Source organism: Eretmochelys imbricata, chromosome 8, assembly GCF_965152235.1.
Source record: "Eretmochelys imbricata isolate rEreImb1 chromosome 8, rEreImb1.hap1, whole genome shotgun sequence".
NCBI lineage: Eukaryota > Metazoa > Chordata > Testudines > Cheloniidae > Eretmochelys > Eretmochelys imbricata.
This window is the reverse complement of record NC_135579.1, coordinates 86,979,727-87,003,645: the sequence shown is the minus strand read 5'-3', so window position 1 is coordinate 87,003,645 and position 23,919 is coordinate 86,979,727. Positions and strand designations below refer to the sequence as shown.

The 23,919-nt window shown below is 39.3% G+C and overlaps 1 protein-coding gene across 1 annotated transcript; it reads right to left on the bottom strand.

The window, feature by feature from the left end:
• Positions 1–7,725: 7,725 nt before the first annotated feature.
• ZRANB2 (zinc finger RANBP2-type containing 2) lies at positions 7,726–23,522 on the bottom strand. Its single transcript, XM_077825102.1, has 10 exons — positions 23,377–23,522; positions 22,207–22,259; positions 21,987–22,095; positions 20,551–20,633; positions 19,125–19,201; positions 17,941–18,078; positions 16,651–16,823; positions 13,013–13,099; positions 10,224–10,388; positions 7,726–9,687 (listed from the first exon to the last, which is right to left on the bottom strand). Exons 1-10 carry the CDS (start codon positions 23,430–23,432, stop codon positions 9,624–9,626), a joined length of 1,005 nt encoding a protein of 334 aa, XP_077681228.1. The 5' UTR covers positions 23,433–23,522; the 3' UTR covers positions 7,726–9,623.
• Positions 23,523–23,919: the final 397 nt, after the last annotated feature.

The following is a 23,919-nucleotide window of genomic DNA, read 5'->3' as shown; positions in this document are numbered from 1 at the left end:
ACAGGGAGCTGTGTGTGTGTGTGTGTGTGTGTGTGTGGTCCGGGGAGACTCGGGACCATTACAGCAAATCACGAGGTTTCCTTTTATTTATTTGTAATTTGGGACGCGGGGGACGAGAGCAAAAGGAACAACCGAGTACTTAGAAGTGAAGGGGGCTATTGGCGCCATCTAGCTAGACATTAACACGCACGCAAAAATCCATTCAGACAGCTGCTCTGTTACGTTACACAGTCGCTAGCTCCATAGCTTTAATAGATTTTCTGTATCTATGCCTTCTTACTTCTGGCCAATAAAGCGAGAACCCAGCAGTTTCCTTTGGTAAACCTTAAACGCTTGTAAATCAAGTCAAACTTTATTTGCAAGTGCCTGTATAGACCTGGCACTATGACTGGTGATTATAAGAATAAAAGGAAGTAGAAAAGATGCTTTATCCTTCCCTGGAATTATCTGGTTTGACAGCGCTTTTCCACTGCTTTCTCGATTTAAAAATCAGCTACACTGGAATGGAATTTACACCTTTACCATTGTCTTCAGGAGAGGAAATCACTTTTTAAAAATTCCTTATTAATCGGCCCATTAAATACATTTAACATTAATTAAAATTGTTAGGTGCTTTTTATTCTCCTCTTGCCTCTCATCTTCAACTTAAATTCACACCACAGCTGTTTTCTCTTCTTCATGTGGCGCTATATCCTAGAATCCTTACTTATGTATAAATTGCACTGATTCCAGCCCTTAATTTCTTTTATCCAGTACAATAGCATCATTGCTAGTGAAACCCAAGTTATTATCCTGACATAAACATCACCTCTGTGGGTATCTATGAATATTATTGGATCATAAACACCAATTGTTGTCATTAACATCAAGCATCAGTATAGAATAGACCGGGGTGGCCAACCTGAGTCTAAGAAGGAACCAGAATTGATCAATGTACACTGCCAAAGAGCCACAGTAACAGGTCAGCAACCCCTGATCAGCTCCTCCCCTGCTCTGAGCACCTTCGCCCACCGGCAGCTCCACCACTCAGCACCTCCCCATCATCTGTTTCATGGAGTGCAGTAGGCTGGGGGAGGGGGGGGAAGGGGAAGGAGCGAGGGCATGGCAGGCTCAGGGCAGGATGGAGTGGGGGCAGGCGTGTAGCAGAGCCAGAGGCTGAGCACATTGTAAAGTTGGCACCTGTAGCTCCAGCCCCAGAGTCAGTGCCTATACAAGGAGCCGCATATTAACTTCTGAGGAGCCACAGGCTGGCCACCCCTGTAATAGACTATTGGAGTTGTTTTGGCACAGGACAAACAAAATGAGCTATCAGCTTTCTCTTTAGAAATCAAAATTTGCCAGATATTAATTCATAATATTTATGCTGCTCCTTTCATATCAGGTTAAGGAGGAATAGAGCAAAACTAAAAACAGGGTGAGGCACAGTTTGTAAAATGTTGTGGTAGTGGAGGAAAAAAATTTTTGGTGGGGGAACTTCATCCCCACTCCCCAGCCTTTGAGGCCACTTTATCATTTCTTCAGGTAAAAATCCATTTTAGCCAAACAATGGAAGTCTTAGTTTTAAGTAACTAACATTGCAGGATATTGTTTTGTTACTGGAGTTATTTTATTCAGGTGTGGCACTTTTGAATAGACGAATAATAAATCTGGGGGAAAAGTAGTCCTACAGAGCGAGTTTAAGGTATCTATTCTGCCATCTTAGGGAAGTTTGATTAGTTTTTCACTTTTGTATAAATGAAAACCTGCCATCCGGGTCCAGCTTACAGGTTTAGTGCGCCATCTTAGGGGACATAATTGCTAAGTTCAGGTATCCTCATTGGCAGATAATACTTTATCATTCAAAGAGATAAATTCAGGTTTCATTAAAAAAAAAACAAAAAAGCACAAACAAACCCAAATTTAACAGAAATATTTTCATGAAAAAATGTTGAATGCAACAAACCTGTTTGTAACACAAACATTTCAGTATTCTACTAGTGACTGAGAACCAGAAAGTGGAACTGAAGATAACACAACCAGTTCTAACACACCTGCATCCAACAATCTCAAATAGGCTTTACAATCATTACATCTGAGGCTTTTTAAAGCTGCCTAATGGGTTTAGACACCCAATTCACATTAAAATTGGACATCCAAATCATTAGGCAGCTTTGAAAATCTCAGCTAAGTACACACATCTCACTGCACCCATGTGAGAATATCTATCTAACTTATATGGCCCCAATAACCACAGTATCTGAGTCTCACCATTTTTGATGTACATTCCCCACATCATCTGTGTGAGGTAGAGCAGAGCTATTCTTCTCATGTAGAGATGGGGTATTGTGGCCCAGAGAGATTAAGGCCAAGACCCAAATAGGTCCTAACTCCCATGACTTTCAATGGAAATTAGGAGCCTAACTATCTTTGAGGAGCTAGGCCTAAGTGACTGGCCCAATGTCACATAGGAAAGTCTGTGGTAGAGCTGGGACTTGAACCTAGGTGTCCTAAGGCTTAGCTTGTGTCCTAACCACTGGACCACCTGTCCTCTCTTGTATTAGCTCCCTTTTACAAGTGAAAACAATGAGGAGTACTTGTGGCACCTTAGAGACTAACAAATTTATTTGAGCATAAGCTTTTGTGGGCTAAAACCCACTTCATCAGATGCATGGAATGGAAAATGCAGTAGGCAGGTATAAATACACAGCACATGAAAAGATGGGAGTTGCTTTACCAAGTTGGGGGGTCAGTGCTAATGAGATAATTCAATTAAAGTGGAAGTGGGCTATGCTCAACTGAGTTCAGGGAGGTCAGGGAACTTGCCCATGATCGCAAACACGTCTTAACAGCAACAGGATTACTGCACCACACCTGTCTCCTGTTTCCCAGTCCTCTTCTTGATCTAAGTTGTGAGAAAGAGGCTGAAATCAACTTGATTATTTTCATTGTTGTAGCTGATAAGTACAAAAGATAGAAAACAGCCTAAATGAAGAACACTAAATTAGCTTAACTCAGCCACTTGCAGCACAATCCCTGTGGAAGGGGTGGGGGTGGTCATCAGCACTGAGTGCTGCTATTTGGCCAAACTTTTTGGTATAGACAATTCCATGGTGTATGCCATTGTGTTAGATGTCTGCACAGTGATACAGCAACTCCTACTGCCCTGCATAAATATTGCAGCAAATGTGCATGAGCTCATGGAAGCCTAAGGTGGGAAAGGGTACATGACTGCACCGTAATTCAGATTCTAAAGACCAGGAGTGACAGTTCTGCTCAGCTTAGTGACAAGTCTGACCTCCTAGATGACACAGGTCATAATAATGACCCCCCATTTCCTTTCCCAAGCCCTCACCCCCTGCAATCTCATTTCTGCTGAGTTCAAATGCTGACTGCTTTTTTATTTTACTTTGTTGCTAAAGTAGTACAGGGAATTGCATTTGTCCGAAACAACAGCACCATCCAGTGATTTGTTGTGTTAATAACTTGGTATTTTTCACTCATACAGTATTTCAGAGACTATTTAAATCAGCTTTCTTCATGAAAGGTGCCAGCTGATATCTGGCTGGAAGTGAAATTATTTGCATAAGAAATGTACTAAATGCTAATTTTTGGCACTACATGCTATTTGTGCTTCATAGATTTATCTGTATATGAGTATTCAGCTCTGCCTTTATTTTTAGTGGAATAGCTATTTTATGCACATTAACCAATCTTAATGGTGTTGGAGATTTGACTCAACAGTTCTAGTCATGAGAACGCGAGCAAGATTTCTGTATTTATTGAACCCTGGCACATGTGGTTAATTACATAATGCAGTAGATAGAAATTGTCTTGAGCTTTTCTTGTTTTTTTCTTGGGTGACTTAAAGGCTCACAAAAAAGGTGGGTACCAGCACCACAGAGATTACAGCCCTCTGTGTAAATTTCTCCATGGGTTGTATTTAGCCTCCTTGCACATTTAGCCCCTTGGCACTGTACTGAGACCACCAGCAAGCCTGGTTACTAACATGGTAGTTTTCAGATGGGGATGCTTACCCCTTAGCAATTGAACCCTCATCTAACTCATCTCTCATAGGTCAACCAACCATCAGATGTCAATTACTTCAACTTTCTCCTGACCTAGGCTAGATTCATGCTGTTACTGACAGGCACAAAGATCTGTGCCCCATTGCCAGTTCCTGAGATACTCTGCTGCCACCATCAGTTGCAAGGCTCTTTTCTCCCAGACTGCTACACAGTTAGGTCAGATCTCCTCTACTATTTCAACACTCCTAAATGCCTGCAGTCTCCCTCACCTCACAACAACTACTTTGCTGTTCTCAGTTACTCTCCTTTGGCCAATCCTAGCCCCCTTGATGTAGTAGTTTCCAATAAATAAACGGAACATACAGGATGATATGTCACAGCCTGTCCTCTTCAGTTCAGCAACAAGACATTAGAGATGCCCTGGGTCAGGCCTCCTATTTCATGTTAACATTAATGGGTGTTTCACAACCAAATTAACATACATACATTGTTAAAAATATAGCCGAGAACGTTCTCTCCGCTTTCTCAAGCCCTAGCACATTGCTGCTAGAAAAGCAATGTTGAGTCCACTCTTTTGTTCTCAAGAATAAGGCCCTACACTAATTCTGAAGACCCAAAACAAGAGAATGATTACATATTGCATGTGTTAAGGGACTGCTAGGGAGCGCTTAGAAAAATCTTTAGAACATTATACCAAGCAAGGATTTTTGCCCAAATTCAGCTAGGAAGCTACAAGAATCCTCTGTCAGCCATTGTTTAAGGTAATTTAAAGGGGAGGGAGGGATGGGCTTGTATCTTGTAAAGGTGGTTTTATTTTTTTTTAAACTCTTCATTTTGTACATTATCAAGAGTCTCAACTATTATTTTTTTTTCTTATTTTGCTGGAGGTTTCTGGTGGAGGAACTAGAGATGAGGATTTGAAGCTCCCTTGTCTCTTAAAAGAAGGGGCAGAGGTGTTCAATCTTTACAGCTGGTATTCTCACTGTTTAGAAGGCATTTGAATTAATACCCAATAGCTGAAAATAGTCCAGATAAAAGCCACTTCTTTCCTCAGTCGGCCTCGGTGATATCACAAGTTCTCCAAAATAGTTCAAAAAGTGTATCAAAGACATTAAAGTTCTCTTCTTTTACAATGCTGTCACCGACAGTAAAAAGATAATAGATACAAACAATTCATTTCAGGAATTCCAAAGCTCTTAAGTGACAGAGCACTGTAGTCCAACTTTAGGAAAACTTTTTTTTTTTTTTAAGTTTTAGATCATTAAAAAAGTGTCCTGCTCTCAACCTCCCTCCCTCTGTTGCTTTCTTTTAAAACCAGAAGCTCAGATTTCAGACAGATTGATATTTTAAAATCTCTAGGAGAGAAGCAGGGGATCAAGACTGTGACAAATGGCAGAGACACTGATGTATTGTATTATCCACTGTTGACACTGAAGTGGATGATAGGCAGGCCCAAGAGGGCTAACTGAGCAACATACCAAACAGATGGACTAGTCTGTAACTGCTGATGAGGCACAGACTGAATTTTTGCTGTGGGGATGGCAACTGAGCTCTTCAATCAATCATATTGTGTGGCAGGATATAGGTCTATTCATTCTGTAGAAAAGGGGAGAGGAATGATAGTAGGACTATGAGAAGACACACCACTTCCTAGATCAACGGGAAATTGAAGTGTTTTACAAAATGTAACACGTACCATTTCATAAGTTTCCATTCAGAGCTTTCCCTTCACATGGTAAAATTTCCCTATAGCAATAGGTGCAATATGGGTTTAAAAATTAAATAAAAAACCTTTTCAGTAGTTTTGCATATGTTGTGATTACACATTTCGCATATTCCTGCCAAGACATAAACATGCATAAGTATAACCCCGTGGTCAGTGCATATTACGTGGCATCCTCTGTGCCTGATCCACAGAGGACATGTCTGTAATAGCCTGGCTATTTACCTCAAAATGTAAAAAATCATGTTTATGTGGTGTAAGTTTCACACACAGTCCAGGGATGGAAACGTGTCCCAAATTATTAGACACACTAATGCTAATCCTGCCTGCTCCAAGTTAGTACAATGCTAATTATTTAAGTTGAACGGACTTAAGTTATTATGTTTTTCCTGAAAGAGAAAGACACATACCTAACATAAGCAATTCCTTGATCTTTTGTCACCCTCACCTCTTGCAGAAGAAACAAATCACTGAATTTCGGTCTCGGGCAAGTAAATCTATTTACTTTTAAAATGTACTACTTTGCAATTTGAAGGCTACATATGTATTCTGTTAATGATTTAGGATTTCAACCCATCCTCCTCTCTCCCAACTATTTATTTAAAAGGCAATTCAGCTGATCTTAAAAAAAAAAATCAGTTACTCTTCATCTTTTACATTCATGGTTTGCATTTTCCATTTTCACTCAGTTTGGATAATGAAACTAGACTGGTCTGTTTTTATTCAGTTTTACTTTATGGTTTTGAAAGACCGCTTCATGTATTTCCATGAAGACGTTTCTTTTATTCCAAACCAGACCAATTTCCCTTCATCTGGGCTAATATAAGGGCTTGGCTACACTTGCAAGTTAGAGCGCATTAAAGCAGCCTCAGGCGCCCTAACTCATGACCCGTCCACACTGACAAGGCACTTAAAGCGCCTGGACTCTGCAGCAGGAGCGCTCCTGGTAATCCACCTCCACGCTGCGCCTTGGCTGAAATGCCCCAGGGTCACTGTGAACCAGGTGTTGCATTACTGCGCAATTATCGGCCTCCGGAAACGTCCATAATCCCCTTAAGTCAAGTGGCCACTCTTGTCATTGTTTTGGAATCGGCTGTAGAATGCGGCTATGTCCTTTCAAAGCTCCGTTTTTGACAGCCAGCATGCTTATCTGCTCCAGGACAAAGCAACCATTAGTGTGGAATGATGCTTGCTGTGAGTGTGTGAGACAGATGGGAGGGGGAGCAGGGTCTGTCTGAACTTACAAGACAGCAAGCTGACACGCTCTTAGTTCCCCAAAACCCCACTCTCTCCCCACATACACACAACACACTCCCTGTCACACTCCACCCCCAACCCCCCATTTGAAAAGCACGTTGCAACCACTTGCACACCGGGATAGCTACCACAATGCACTGCTCTGTGGCGTTGCAAGAGCTGCTAATGTGGCCACGCCAGTGCGTTTGCAGCTGACAGTGTAAACACACGGCAGCATTTTCCCTGCTGCGGCCTCCAAAGGCTGGTTTAACTCCCAGCGCTCTACATCTGCAAGTGTAGCCATGCCCTAAGTTTTCCAGGTTTAAAAGAGGTCTGTAGGAACTCCCAACATTTACTCTATAGCTGTTATTTATAATCTAATTATAAAGGTCTTTACTTAGGACATGTGCAAGGCCAAGCAGAAGGCCATGGAACAATATTTTACTGTAGTCAAATTATAACATTAGGCTATGGAAGTTAATTTCTTTTTCCTGAAACAAGCCCTAAGATTAATCTATGTTTTACACAAAGCAGGCCTGATTCTGATCTACTGCCCAGGTTTTTTTTTTTTATTTAATAAGAATGGATATTGCTTGTACTTTATGAGACATGCTGGGATTGGATTAACTGCTTTTGCTTTTAAGTTGCTAGTTCTTCTTACATCACAGATATTTTAAACAGAGTAAAAAGGCTTAGCGTTGCGGAAAGTTTAGAGAGCCAACAGATAGAAAGATTTGTTCTACATGTCTAAACAAACACTCATTGTATAATTGACTCACAGGCTTTATTTACATTTGTCTGCAGAATCATTTCTTCATGAAATGACCTAGTACATTTTATATAAGCCAAATGAAACCATAATTTTCCTCAGAGTTATCTGTAGCTTACCATTTGCTAAATTTAAAAACTTTTATCTAAGTACAGCAACAATTTTAATACAAAGCACAAGAATAAACCAAAAGGTAACATATAGCTTCTAATAGATCTGATTTTTACAATTTAGTAGGTAGACTTTCCTGAAGTCAGAGGCACAGTTAAAAGAGACTAACTGTTCTTGTGCAATCTAAACTACACTTAGCAAGGAAATATAAAAGAAAACAATAAAGTAGTAGTTGCAGGGCAATTTTTTCTGCAAAAAGATTATCAAAATATTTCTACAACAAAAACATTTTGCTCTGTCAAATCAGTCCAAAAGAAACTTAAAAAGTCATTTTTTTAAAAAAGGAAAGCAGAATGTAATTTTGCTCCGTTTGTCTTTGTGAAGTTCATTTTACAAAAGCAACTGTCAAAGATGTTGAAAGTTTTACTACTCAAATAATTACAGATATATTGCTTTTTTGTTTTAAAAAACATTATTTTCCCTTAACATACTTACCTTATGATGCCACTGAAGATAACTGTTAACACAAATTTTTCTTAACCAAACAGAGCTCAAGAGTGACCAGGCTTTAATGTGATATTGCTAGTAAAACAAATTTCATAAAGCATTTTAAGCCATAAATTTTATAAAGTTTAGGGGGACAGTGATGATCTTTGATCACATTTATTTAGAAGCACAGATTTATCTGTATTTCAGGAGAACATCTTATGCAGTTTATCTACCACAAGTAAAATTTAGTGTGGAAAAAAATAGCTCTCTCCAGTCCAAATTCATCTTTGACTGGTGGCTTGCAGAGGCTACAACCTTGTACTGTAATTCCAAATAAACTAGTTTCATAAAGTCCCCCATCACTTCAAAAGAAGCTACATAATGTTGATTTCAGCATTATAAGTCCATACAAGACTGTCCCCTTTCTAAGAGAGGATCACAGACTTCATACACATGGAAATTAAATTGCACTCAGCAACCTACTGCAGAAAGCAAGCTTTTCCTTGGCTGAGACAGGATCAAATAGGCTGAATCTCCACAGAGACTTACAGCTTTGAGACAGACCTCAGCTATGGAGAAGAGAGTGCTTAATGATCCAAAAAGCCTTCAAGCTGGGAGAGGGGAAGTCTCACACACCCATTACAGAACCTAGTACTGGGTGCGGGAATCGGGCGTCTGCACTAAATGTCAGTGAGAGAACTGCCACTCATCACAACTTTTGTTTAAATACAGAAAAATTGAAAGCCTGGCCTAAAACCTCCCCCTATGGGATACTTTAGCCTTAGAATTGTATTAATGTCCTCTGGTCCTATCAAATGTGCATCAAAGAAGCTCAGGAGCTGTTATGTGCAGGGAACTCTCTTTTGGAGGGTGGGACTACACATATCAACCTGACTCCATTCACAGATCAACCTGTCTCCATTCACAGCAGTAAATAATGTAATGGGTTGGAGCCGTAAAAATTAAAAAACAAACCATTTGGTAGTACTAAAATAAGTGGGCCCAATTATACATTGTTTAACAATACAAATATGCAACATCTGAGGAGATAAATGGAATAATGAAAAGTACACACCTACTCTGGAGAATTTATGGCTTAAAATGCTACCTTACTTTTTGTTTAATGAATGAACAAAGCTGCAGTTTCCCAGAAAGCAAGGACGAACATGCACTTCTACTAGCAGATTTAGCACTTCTGACCAAATAAGACACCAAGTTCTTAAAAATATGCCTCATGCACTGGACTGGATTTTTTTTTTTTTTTTTTTTTTAAGATGTGAACTTTAATACATTATTTCTTTTTAGAACTTGTACGGGAACCAGAATGGGAAGATCCAGATGACGACCTGCGGCGTCTGTAAGATACAAACAGAGAAAGCATGCAAAGAAGTAAGTTCAAATTAATTTGATCACTCACACCCACAATAGTTAGAAGACTAATTTATTTGATGGGGTAGTATATAAACTGAACATGTAAATCTGAAACCTTCTGTTTAGGTTCACTAATGTATTACACTTTTTAGTATTAAATTTGCCACACTTCATATTAAATTTACAATTCCTTGATGTCACAGTATTCATTTATGAAAATTAATCAAGCAACGGAGTACATTAGCCCTTTCAAACACTGAAAGAATGGTAATCTAGGTCTTTTTCTATGGAACATGGTCCTAACAGGAGATTTTGCAAAGAAAATGTTTTAAAACCATCAAAAAAAATCTATGTTTTAAAAAACAGCATGGTAATTGGGAGAGGGAGGGCGAAAACCTATTTCTAAATACCAAAATGAATAACTGATAAAATTCAACCTTTCCCAGTTCATTTTATTTCTTCAGAAAGTGTATTACACACATTTTAAATGCACCCATTCTTATTCTACATAAACCCAAACCTTTCGGGTGACCGTGATCTCGATCGTCTTTTTTTGCGATCACCGGGCGAAGAAGATCTAGAGCGACTCCGCTTCTTGCCTCTCTCAGGGGAAGATGATGAACGAGAGCTTGAGTAAGATCTTTTTCTTGGGGTTGAAGACCCCCTGTGGGACCTGGAGCTGGATCTTTATTGATTAAGAAATAAATTTGATTTAATTTGTGCATAATACAAAGAAGTCAGCAAAAGTCTACTACAGAGTTCAGATCCAAGAACATTCAATACAAGATTTGCCACAACATTTTACAAAATGTATTTGTAGGTATTTTAATACTTACTTCTTAGTTAATAGCCAATAAGAACTTCTATCTTAACAATGAAAATACTTATTTATAAAGTAATGCTTTTGAAATATGGTATTGTGGACCAGTGGTTTGGGAACCTTTTCCCAGTGTTCTCCAGAATTAAGCTTTTTGTTAAACACACTGCAGGAGACTGGGATGAGAGATGGCCTACAAGAAGATTATACTCGTGCTAAGTAGTACAGTCCATAAAGTGAGAGGCTGGAGAACTACAGATTTAATGAGCTATTTAAAATCATGTTTCATTTTACCATTAGTACACATATTCCATTATGGATCATTAAACCAAGGCTACTTCAAAAATAAACTGCCTAAAAAAATTACTAAAATTGGAAGAAATCTCAAAAATGGCCATTCCCCCTCACCCAAATTCACCTATTTGAGTTTGCAAGACTTTTGCTAAACTGAATTTTAATAAACTAAAAATGTTAGCAAAATACCTTGCATGACATTTTCTCATCTATGTTTACAAAAATCAGCTACTTTCTCAAGAAAAAAAATCATATTTGTGGATCTGAAAAAGCTGCCGGACAAGGTGATGGAAATAGAATTTAGGACCTTCTGACTTCAAGCCCAATGTTAAATCCACCAGACAAAAACGACTTGCTGACCGTACTTTTTCAGATATCAAACATGCATATTTTTCTGCAGAAATGTTTCACAATCTTTTGTAAATAATAAAGTACTCACAAATGCTACTCTGAAACCTGTCACAAATGTTAAGCAATTTAATAGACAGGAAGGTCTGAAATCCAGTTTTTAAACCAATTTTGTACCCTAAAAATAACTTGTTCTGAACTTGTTGCTTCAGTACCAATGGGGTGTCAAATAATAACTTGCTTTGTCTTTTATTACTTAACTTCATAGCAGTTGCAATTCTCACTATGCTAAAATTCAGACTAATCCCCAGGACAAATATAGCCAATATGGACATTGGGCAAATGCAGGATGAATGAGGGAGTAATCCTTCCCTCAGAGCAGCTAAACAACCGTTTCAGAAGATACATCCACACTGCACACCACTGGCTGCAGCATGTAGGGTAAGTGTAGCTCCATGCCACAGTGAAAAAGCAGGATGCGTGCACACTTCAGTATGTAGCTACATGGGGCAATGAAAGGCTCTGGCAGGGGGGAGGGAGTGGGAACCTTTTCCCACTCCCTCCCCCCTGCCAGAGCCTTCCCCTCCTCCCAAAGTCTTTCACTGTGGTGGGGCAAGGCTCCAGCAGCTCCCTGCTGCTGGAGCCTTTCCCTACCACAGGGAGTTGCTGGAGCTTCTCTGTCCACTGTTGGAGTCTTCCCCAGCAGGAGAGGAAAGCTCCAGCAGCAGAGCCTTTCCCCACTGCCAAAGTCTTTCCCTACACTACACTGCTAAAAACAACAGTGTGGACAGAGAGGCACTGCTTGGGTGTGTAGAGAGCCATGCAGAGTATTTACCATAAGCCTCAGGTGTATCTTTATCCAAACATTCACTATCTACACCATTTATACTGTGGTCAGAGAGGTGGGGAGGGGAGTTCACATGCTGCCATAAGGAGTGTGCAACGTAGACATACCCATAGTGGCTGTATGGAGCACTTCCACAGTTTTCTCTTTAGGAGATAATGGAATCCCTGCTTATACTCCACCCCTTAAATGAGGACACTCAAGAAGTCAGTGCCATACAAGGGATGCAAAATTATTTTTAGATGCCCTGTCCCACTTGTTTCACACCATAGGGGCCATCTCCAGGAATGGAAAGAAGAGGTGGATTTGCATTCTACTGCAGAAACTTCTGTCAACAGAAAGCCTCAGTGAACTCATCACAAGGACTAATTGCTAGCTTTGGCTGCCATGCACAGTTCAATAATTGCTATACAAAAAGACCAGCCAAATCAGACTCTAATGAGTATATCCAGAAAATCTGGACCAAGTCTTGCTTGCCTTGACCACATGTGAGTAATCTCACTGACTTCAGTGGGTTACTTACATGAGTAATTGATCAGTGATTTCACATATTTCCCCCACATTTACAATAATTTTTCAACAGTGTTGTCTAATGGGGATTCATATACATTACCAACATATACAAAATAAGAATATAGCACATCTTCTAATATTTCACACTTAATCGCCAGAGGAAACAGTAAATAAAGTTGCAAGAATTATTTTAAGCAAAAATACGCATTCAGATTCTCTTGCTTTCACATACAGCAGACATTGGGTTATTCACTTGCCTAGCTTTAGACGAGAGTTTTAAAAATATTCTCATAAAAAAACAAACTTGCATTTTCAAGAATAATTATTTCATTTAATAGTGGTAACTCCTTGGAATACTGGACCTGGGAACAACTGATTTCCATGCTGAAAATGAGTTAAGTCAAAATAGTTTTTTAGAGAAACAAACAAGCAATCAGTTCTGCTACCCTTTTAATTTCTCTCTGCAAAGCAGAGAGAAAACTACCTCATTCACCTTGATTTCGACCCACGAGATCTAGAATGTTCTCTGGAAGTGGAACGAGATCTTGATCTGGAACTGGAAGAGCTTCTTGAATGGGACCTGAAACAACATGGAGGATTTTTCCAATACTTAAACAGCCTTATGAGACATGATTATTGTAAAATTACTTCTAGAATTTTGCTCAATGCATATGAGCATCTGAAATACTAGTTCTTAATATCTGAAACTTTTCAAAAATTAATATTCGTTTTCTTTCATAAATTGTTTTTAACAATATGCAGATGCAGCTATTTATCATACATTAAGGTACTTGGGGCCCAGATTCATGAAAGAGATAAAAACATTTGGTCTTTAAAGTTTTGCCAGATTGTACATTGGAGTCATTTATCTACTTTCAACTGTTAATGGATAAATTCTAGTCAGAAGTTCCAATATATAAGGAATGGCATAAAGAAGTTACGCCATTTTTATTAATGGCTTCCTATTAAGATACTGAAAGTTGTCATTAGAACTATTAGTTAAATTGTGAAAGCAGACAAAGTAAGTAGGGTAGCAGTTATTCGGTAAAGTTAATAAAATGATTGCTTACCCATTAACTATTTCATGAATCCAACCCAAATCTTGAATTTGCACCTTAATGGGACACCATCACCTTGGATTTTTAGAAGTGTATTAAATTAGGAGTCCTAGTATCTGCTTTAGTACTCCAAAAACACTATCATGAACGTTTCTTAAACAAATTATTTAAAAAGTGTCAAGATTTGTTATTCACTTGTTGATATTTAGAAGGCTGTTTTCAGCAAGTGTGAAACTGCCTATAATCAGTCTCATTGTTTCCTCTGTATAAAAGGCACAATGCACACACAAGAGTAAATTTTTTTTGCTAACTTATGGAAATCTCAGGTATTAAAAACATTGTAAAGTTACAAGTAAACTAATTTTAGAGTAGCAGCCATGTTAGTCTGTATCTGCAAACAGAACAAAAGTACTTGTGGCAACTTAGAGACTAACAAATTTATTTAAGCATAAGCTTTCGTGGGCTACAGCCCACTTCATCAGATGCATGCAGTGGAAAATACAGTAGGACGATTTTATATACACAAAGAACATGAAACAATGGGTGTTCCCATACACACTATAACGAGAGTGATGAGTTAAGGTGAGCTATTACCAGCAGGAGAGACTACAAAACCTTTTGTAGTGATAATCAAGATGGGCCATTTGTATTTTCCAACTGTATTTTCCACTGCATGCATCTGATGAAGTGGGCTGTAGCTCACAAAAGCTTATGCTCAAATAAATTTGTTAGTCTTTAAGGTGCCACAAGTCCTCTTGTTCTTTTAAAGTAAACTAATGCAATTTTCAATTTGATGGTGTCTCCTTAAAATGCAAGCTGGTATAATTGTAATTATTTTGAAGACAAGACATGTCAAATCAAATTTTAATAATCTTTTCAGGCACTATTTGGTCAATTAATTCCATAACTCCCAATAAATATTGTTACCATTGTCTCTATTTCATCATATTATGCAGAACAAGAATAGCCTGCACTTTTATTTCCAGCAAGATAAGATTTATGTTTCTAAAAAACAAAAAAATCCTTCAAGGAGAACTCAAAACCCTTTGAACATACATTCATGTTTAATTAAATGAAGACTCAGCCCAATGTTGAGAATATGTATTGAAGTACCCATGACAAGATTACACGCAACACTGGGAGATCCCAGGAGAAACAAAATAAATTAAACTACTTTTCATCAACTTTGAGGGTTGTGAATTTATGTTTGACCCTTCATCTGAGCTGATAGTACTTTATACTTTTTAAAAAAAAAAAAATATGACAGATAATCTTATTTGCATTCCAGTAGTTCCCATGCAGTAGGTGCAGTTCACACAGGATGACACAGTCCCCGCCTCACAGAGCTCAGACTCTAAGATGAAGGGTGGAAGAAGAGAAATGAAACGTACTATCAAAATGTGTTTTTTGATAAACAAATTGGCAAGTGCCAATCAGCTCTGCCAATAATATTTGGTTAGCTTCTTGTAGGCACTATAGCCTATGTGGGCCTTATGGAGGCATTTCAAGGAAAGGATAGTGATCTATGGATCTGTTCATGGAGGGCATTCTGTATAGAAGAAACTTTATGCAGTGAAAAAGGGGAATTCAGTAGCGGATTCAAAAGTCAGGCAAGGATCGTGCACTTAGCAAATGAGTTTTGAATGGACCGTGCAGGGGCAATGTGGTGTCATGTAGGCCAAGTAAAGCATTTAATATACACATCCTGACACAAATGAAAAAGGAAAGCTGATTTTCACGTATTTGAAATCCTGGCCACTTCAGAGACAAAAGCAAAGTGTGCCTCACTTACCTTAAAGTCTGGCAAAACAATAGCTGATATTTTAAAGAGAGAAGCAGTTTAAGTGTTGAGACCATCCTAATGGATTTTTCTGCGGGTGCAAATTCTCCTAAACCAAGAGGCTATTCACCAAGTTTCAACCTGGGCAATTTATTATGGTTAAATTGAAGTTTCCTCCTACAATAACTAATTCTTAGCTATACTACTACTAGTTAGATATCTGTGGGTTAATCTTACGTTTGTTAGTATTAAGGAGCTTAAGAAATAGAGATATTTTGCAACCAACTAGTAAAATGATGTGTTTATTAAATGGTTGCTTCGCTACTGATTTGAGAATAAGCTTTTCTGTGTTCTCTTTAAATGTGCAAATTAGAGCTTTTATCTGGCCTCACTGAGACCCATGTAGACCCTGCAAACTCAGTTAAGATCATCTTCCTTGCCTGATGTTCTAACCCAGTGGTTCTCAAACTTGTTCCACCACTTGTGCAGGGAAAGCCCCTGGCGGGCTGCGCCTGTTTGTTTACCTGCCGCATCCGCAGGTTCGGCCGATCGCGGCTCCCAGTAAGTCCCTCGGCCCGCGCTGCTTCCAGCAGCTCCCATTGGCCTGGAGCAGCGAACCGCAGCCACTGGGAGCCTCGATTGGCCGAACCTGCTGATGCGGCAGGTAAACAAACCAGCCGGGCCCGCCAGGGGCTTTCCCTGCACAAGTGGTGGAACAAGTTTGAGAACCACTGCTCTAATCACATCATAATTATCTTAATCAATCATTCCACTGACTTCCCCTTTTCTACCACATGAAACTCAAATTTCTTATCTTCACCTTCAAGGCATTTTCCAATAGTGGCCTTCTACTTTATCTGCTCTGATTGCATTACCTCCTACTTTACTATCCCCGCCTCCCAGTTTGTCTACTTTTCTCCCAACAATCCTCAGTACTTCCAAAAAAGCATCTATTTCACATTAAATGCGACTACTCAATAGCAAGCCAAAAGGACTACACATAGTTTTGAAAACATGCTAGCTTTCCTGTTTTTATAAGCCATATTTGTTACAGATACAGCTGAAACATTAACTCACTGAAAGCGAAGTGATAAACTAAAAGAAGTCCTCACTTTTAAAACTGTGGAGCTACAAAAGGCCATTATAAAAATGTAATCTACCTGCGTAAACTGAATATATAAAACTGTCACATTAACAACTGAAACTATAAGTCAATCAAGAAAAAAAGATGTAAATAAAGAAGTTAGATACTGACATTTTGCCTGGCGTTACCCTTGACCTGTACCCGTTTACCTTGACCTAGACCTTGAGCTTGAGTGGGAGGATGAGCGCGATGAAGATTGTGAGTGGGAAGATCGAGACTTAGAGCGACTGCGCCTGTTGGATTTCTTTTTCTTATTAGCGTCTTCTTCCTCGCTGGCATCAAGATTATATTTTGAGAGATCAGCCTCATCTTCATCCTCATCCTGAAAAAATGCAGACTGTTAGTTAGGTTTGGAGACTTAAATATGAAGAAAATATGCAGAAAGCAGGATTACATTTTAGACTATTTTCATTTGGAGTAGTAGTAGTTTTTACTTGCTCTTGTCTGTAGTTTACTTGGAGCATATTGCCAATCTTTTCAAATCCGTTTTTTTAGTTCTCTTTTGCTAAGATAACAAAAAACCCTCAAGCATTGAGTGCAGCTTGTTAAAAATCAAATAGCTACATAAAAACAATTTCAGAAACAGCAATAAAATAGGACTGAAAAAAGTGATCCTCAAAAACCTGCATAATGACTGAATAATTAAAAAGTTAGGTAGTGAATTATAATGCCAGCATTTGTATTACAGTTCAGTGTCTTAAAAAAAATGAGACAAAGATTTTGGGCAGATGTCTGGCAGAAGTCTCAGGCTCAGAGGAAGTCTATCCCATTACCAAACTTAGGTTCCAATTCTGCAAATTCCTCACTGATTTTGGTCAGTGTGTAAAAGTAAACATGTGCACAAGTCTTTTCATGATCATGGCCTAAAAGGAACAACTAATATTTAACAATCACTCTGTATTAAAAACAAAACTGCAGATCAGGAGAATATTTATTTCAATTTTATAGCTAAAAATAAAGCCAGCATCATTTAACAGAAGACATCTGGAACATGTCTAGTCCATGTTGACATTTATTTTAGATATTTTGAAAACATCAGAAATAGTGCAGCAGTAAAGATTTTAGTGTGCATTTTCACCATACTCTACTGGATCTACCTATTAAGACATCCTATATAAACATATATTTCTCACAATGATTAATTCTGTTCCCAAAGTTAAAATATAAATGTAAGTTTAAGTGATAAGATTCTGACAGCAGTCATTCAAAGCAACAAATACAGAGTTCAGGCTGACAAACTCTCCTCAGCTCATGCATTCTTCCAATACACACATATCCCACTCCAAGATGTATACGGAGGTTAGGAGAACATATCATCCTTACTTATAACTTATGTATTGTATAACAATACTGATTTACAAGCAGCTAAGAATTAAGGCCAATCTCACTTAGTAAGAACACAGTATGTTAGCAGTAATAAAGAACAAGGATTATTTTACCTCATCCAGTTTATACTTGGAAAGATCTTCATCCTCATCCTCTTCTTCTTCCCCTTCAGATTCCTTATCTTCTACTTCCTTCAGGATAGATGCAGGCCCAACTGGCTTCCCTCTGTATTTTTTCTTTTTGCGACCAAACTAATTGCAGATAAATAATGTGAGTGACACACACTTTGTTTCTGCCCACTCCACCATAAGTAAGACTAATTACAGTATATTAAACAAGCAACCTCCTACGAGCTAATATGAAAAGACTATAATGAACTAAGACTTTTGTAAGACTCGTGGGAAAAAGTGAAAAATAGTAAAGACAACTTTCATTACAAATAAAAAAAAATATTGCTGTGTGGAGACAGAGAAGGCAAATTTCTACCATGAAATCTTAGTTGAATGACCCAAAAGTACTCAGCAAAAGCCTACTGTAGATCTAAAATAAAGACACATCACAATGTCTATATTCTGATAAATTCATCAATAATCTGGATGTAATCAAACAGCATGTGCTTTACAAGACTGCTTTATAACAGACTTCAGTATATTTGGGAAGCAGTAGGAGCACCCTAAAGAAAATAGCATAGGAAATCTAAAGCAGATCTTGCAAGCAGTTAAACTAATGAAACACGAACCACAGTTAAATTTAATTTCTAACTGATTTTTAGACGTTTACCCCCCCACACCTTTCCAGATTCAACATGAATTCTGCTTCACATATGAATCGGCAAGAGATGTAATTCAAAAGATTTGTACAGCTAGCTTCCCTCACCCTGAGCCTGGGTGGCTGAGGCTTGGTCTACGCCTAAAACTTAGGTCGACGTAGCTACATCACTCAGAAAAATTTCATGAACAGAGGGATGTGGTCAGGTCAACCTAAGGTAGCTGCAGCTAGGTCAAAGCTTGAACCCCACTACTGACGGCAGCTAGGTCAATGGAACAATTCTTCTGTTGCCCTCGCATCTCAAGGGGGTGGATTTACTACAGCAACAGAAAACCCCCTTCCTTCGCTGCAAGAAGTGTCTACACTACAATGCTATAACTGCAGCTGTGTTCATTGTAGTGCTTGCCGCATAGACATACCCTGAGTTAGTTTCTTAAGCCAGACTTCCCTGCCAGATACGTGCTCTTAAACACAAATCTCTTCATTTTAACTTATGTTCCTCCAATGTAATAATTATACATAATCTTACCTCATCATATTCCCCATCTGATTCTTCACGTTCTATATACTCAACATTCTCTCTTTCATTAAAACCTCCTCCATATCCTGCAAATTAGAATGTAAAATAAGAATGCACTACATAATCCCTTATATTGTGTAAATTCAATTATGTTAAATACAAAGTCTTTGGTAAATACTTTTATTATGCCAAATTTGATTAAAATCCAATAGAAGATGTTTCTAGATGTATAAATTATCATGAAACCTACACCAAGAATGTTATGCAATCTGAAAGGAAGCAGACATTGAACTGTTCTCACACAAGTGTGTCAAAAATAGTTTTTACATATCTAATTGAGAAGCTGAGGTAAGCTTTGAGGTAAATGAAAGAAATACATTCCACTGCAACTGTTTACGTAACTAAGGGCCAAGTGCCACAAAGGAGCCATAATCAGGCTGCAAATGCCCAGCAGAGAATCACTCTTGCATAGGAGAACACCCTGCTGAAGCATCTGTGCTGCAGCCAGACCCTGCCTCTCCTTCTGACCCACAGGGCATGTCAGGGCAGAGAGGGCTCTGCTCCACCACTGCCATACTTCCATGATGTAGGGTCCATTATAGTCCATAACGCAGAAGTGGAATTTAATATTCCTTGCTAGCAGTTTTAAGTTGAATACAATCAAGAGTGGGCCTGAGAATCAAGAAAGTTGAAACACAATCCCTGACACCCTATAGATTTGCCAGGCAAATTTGGCTCAGGGGATAATCTAGTCCCCCAAAAATATTTTTTGCATGTTTTGTTTAACCCTACATTTATAGGGCGATCTCAGAAGGAAAGCAGAGGAAAACAGAATATCACTGAGTTGACATTTCTGCTTAAAGCACAATTTCTGCTACAAGCACATTTCTGCTTAAAGAACATTCAGTTCCAGCTACAACATGGTTGCAACCCTGACCTAGTTATAATATGGTTCCATTTTGTAATGCAGATGGCACTTTATTATATCCAAAACATGACCAAGGCTATCGCTTGATTATGAAATAGTTATGGTCCATTCTATATTACAAACTGGAAATGTGTTGTAACCTACTACTGACTTATAAGTTTAGTGTAGATGGTCTCTATGGCTACATATCAGAAATTCAAAATTAACATCTCCTGGGCTTAAGCATAATCTGTTGGAAATTTATTTAAGAATTTGTTTTAATACTGTATCTTCATGAAAACTGAGGAAGTGGTTTAAACTGTATGACCTTAGGGGATTTCCTGAGGTGAACCACTGCCACACTTGTATTTTACATACTAGTAATACTTAGCACATATATAGACTTACAAGGATGGGATATGCAAAAGGAAGACTAGTTAGCATTGCTACACCTATTAAAAATGACTACTTGATTTAAGTTAAGTTTATGAAGAGAACTGAATATTTAAACATGCAAATTCATCTTACCTGTCCTTTCCTCCAGTTTTGCATACTTTGGAGTATTACACATATTACATTCTGATCTCCTGGCCCAGTTCACATTGCCACAACTTTATGGGGGGGAGGGAAAAGAAAGTAAGTGTAAAAATGCAACATTTTATTTCACGTTAAAGAGCTTGGGAATTAGGCAATATGCTCCAGAAAAAAATGAAATCAATTTATATTGATTAGCTGTGATTTAAGTTCACTACTAAACAAATAGGCAATTGTAACATCACCAGGGCCTACTCTTCCAATACTTATGTACACGCAACTCCCAGAGAAGTCTATAAGAATTTTGCCAGCATAAGGATCACAGGCTTGAGTCATGTAGTCAACCCAAAGAGCCCCAAGAGAGGCACAGCTATGATCAAGATTAAAATGCATATACCTGCACATATCTAGAGCAAATCATATTATAGTAATAAAATGGCATATATTCGGGCATAAAAGGAATTTTCACATCATAACTGCACAGAAGTCATTTTTACCTGTAATTTTTTTTCAAGGGTTCTATATATATTGGGGAAAGGTGCTTGGATTATTAAAAAAAGGCAGCAGAGGTAGAAGACAACAGAGGAAGAATGGAAAATAGTGGGAAAAGGACAAGAATTGGGGGTGGAGGGGGGATAGGAGAGCATGAATCCAAAGTGTAGGAACACAGGTGCAAGTGCAAGTTGTAAAGCTGAAATTTGACATAAACGTCAACTAGAATTCAATTAGCATTTTCTGGAGATGGAAAAATATTCTAATAAGTACAGGTTTCAGAGATTGGAAATTTTATGTAGAATTAACAAAAACGGAATAGATAAATCAAAACTAAGAGGGTCTCAGGAGATATGAAGCTCGTCGTAAAATCAGGGTATCAGAAAAAAATCTGTTTCCATAAAAGTTTCAAACAATACAAGTATTCATATGAATGAAGTTTGTGAAAAAACAATTTCTCTGTACTTTTCCCTTCTTTTGCACCTTCCGAAACTTCACAAAGTCACTACGAAGTAAGTTTTATTCTCCCACTCGCATCTCTTTTTAAAAAAAATCCACACACACAGTAGCCTGTGAACTGAAGTAACTTGCCTATAGTCATTCAGGAAGTTTTTCAGTCAGATCAGGAACAGAACACATACTTCCAATCCTGTGCTATAATCAAAAGACCATCCTGTCTGTCAAAGCCACACTGATTAAATATTTGTCGTCCAGAAAAAAATAAAACTAAAAACTAATCTAATGTGAAAACATATAAAACCTATTTCAAAAAGCACAAAAAAAAAAAAAAAAAAAAAAAAGTCGGTCCCAATTTCTCTTGCCTACTCACTAAAAGCCACATTGATTCTGACTGAGTTAAATATCCAAGATACATGACCTTTTAGTCAATTAAAAATGTTTGTGGCAGGAATAATATTTAAGTTTCAAAACCAACATACGTTTTACATTGCCAATCATTAGCACTGAACAGGCCACGGCTCTTTTCAGCAAGCGTCTTCCCTATTTCAGTCCCTCCAGCTTTCATCATTTTGGCTTCAGTTGTTTTTTCTGAAAACAGATTCAAAAAAATAATTTTCAAAAAGTTTCTTATAAGATTGAACATTTCATTCTTTTTGGGGGATGAGAGAGAAGGGAAATCAAAATGGGAAAGATAGTCACCTCGACCACATCTGTTACAGCTGGTTCTTCTAGCAAAATTAACATTTCCACACCTGAAAAAAGAAATATATTCTTATGAAGGGCAATGAACAGTTTTTTTAAAAAGGGGAGAGGATAAAGATGATAGCAATTAGTATTCGGAAAATATTTTAAAGATGAAAATTCCTATAAAGTTTTCTTTGTTTTGCAAAATGAATCATGACATTTTCCCACCTTAAATGATTTTAATGTTGGTAACTTAATTTTTGTAGCTAAAATAAAACTGTTATAGAAACTCAAAGAACCTTTTAAAAATGACTTTTTGTTTTCTAACTTCTGACATAAATAAGCTGTTTGTAACAGGGTGGCTAGTTTTCCTTTTGTTGTACAAATACACATTTCAGACCAGCAAAAAACAAACCAAAAAAAGGCCACTGGCAATTTTATTTTGTCAGGATTCTCTGCTTCACAATAATAGCAGTAGGACCTTCATTAACTGTAAACATCTGGCAAAAGTTGGCAAATATTTTGTATTTCATAAAGCACTCCGGGCAAATATCTCACTTTCTTTATTAAATATTTTCTCAAAAGACACGGGAACCAAACTGAAGAACTATAAATAAGCCTGAAGGATTGTTGGGTTTCACTGCAGATTTTTAAGTACCCGGTACTCCTGTAGCCATGACACTTTCCAGTTTATGGTCCTGATTCTGCAATGTTTCTGCTCAGACACACCCCTGCACCGACAGACCCCTACCGACAGCGATCGGGCTCTGGGGAGGCACACGGGATCAGGGCCCGTTCACTTTCTGTGCGGTGCAGAGCTGCCATCGTGTCACCGCCCCGAGAGCGCAGTGACCCTGGGGTGCCGTCCGTAGAGGAGCTGAGCCCCCCGGGCGGGGAGGCCTTTGAGTTGCAGGGCGCCGATCTAAAAGGCGTTATTCATATCTCGGGCCCCACGGAGGCAGCCTGAGGCAGCAGGGATGCCCGCAGGGAGGAAGGTGCTAAGAGGCAGGGGTGCCTCTGAGCAGAAGCCACCCGTCCGTTCAACAGCCCCGCAAACGGCGCCTCCGGTGCCCTGTAGGGAGAAGACTCGAGGACGTTGAGCTCCCGCGAGTCCCGCTTCCCTCCCCTCACCGGGAGGCCCTGGGGCCCCGCCCCCCGTCCGTGGCGGCCCCGGGCCCCCCTCACTTCTTGTCCGGGCAGATCCAGTCCCCGTCGCTGACTCGGAAATTCTTCGTCGACATCTTGGCCCACCACGTCCAGAGCCGAGCGTCGCGGCAGGGCCGGGGTCCTGCGTCTGACGGGGCTGCCTCGTAGCGCCTGTTTCCCGCGATCAGCCACCAGTGTCGGAGCGCACAGGGCCCAACCCGGCCCTGCCCGAAGAAACACGCCGAAGGGCAGCCGTGCGGCGCGGGTTGTAATCAGGCATTGGAATAGACACCCTGCCCGGCCGGGAAGGGGAGGCGGCGCGGAGAGTGCCCCCTAGGGGCCGGAGGACCCCATGGGTGGGAGCGCGGGCGGGGCTGAGGGTTAGAATGAGAAGTGGCGGAGGGAAGCAAAGGGAGGGAGGGAGCGGGGAGAGAGAGTGTGGTGGGAGCGGGAGGGGTAGGGGCGACCCTATTTCCCAAAGAGAAAATGGGACATCCCAGGTGCCCCCCTCCCCCACACATGAGGCTGTTGCTGGAACCCATCCCGCCCCGCTGGCACGCTGCCGCCCCTGCCCAGCTCTGC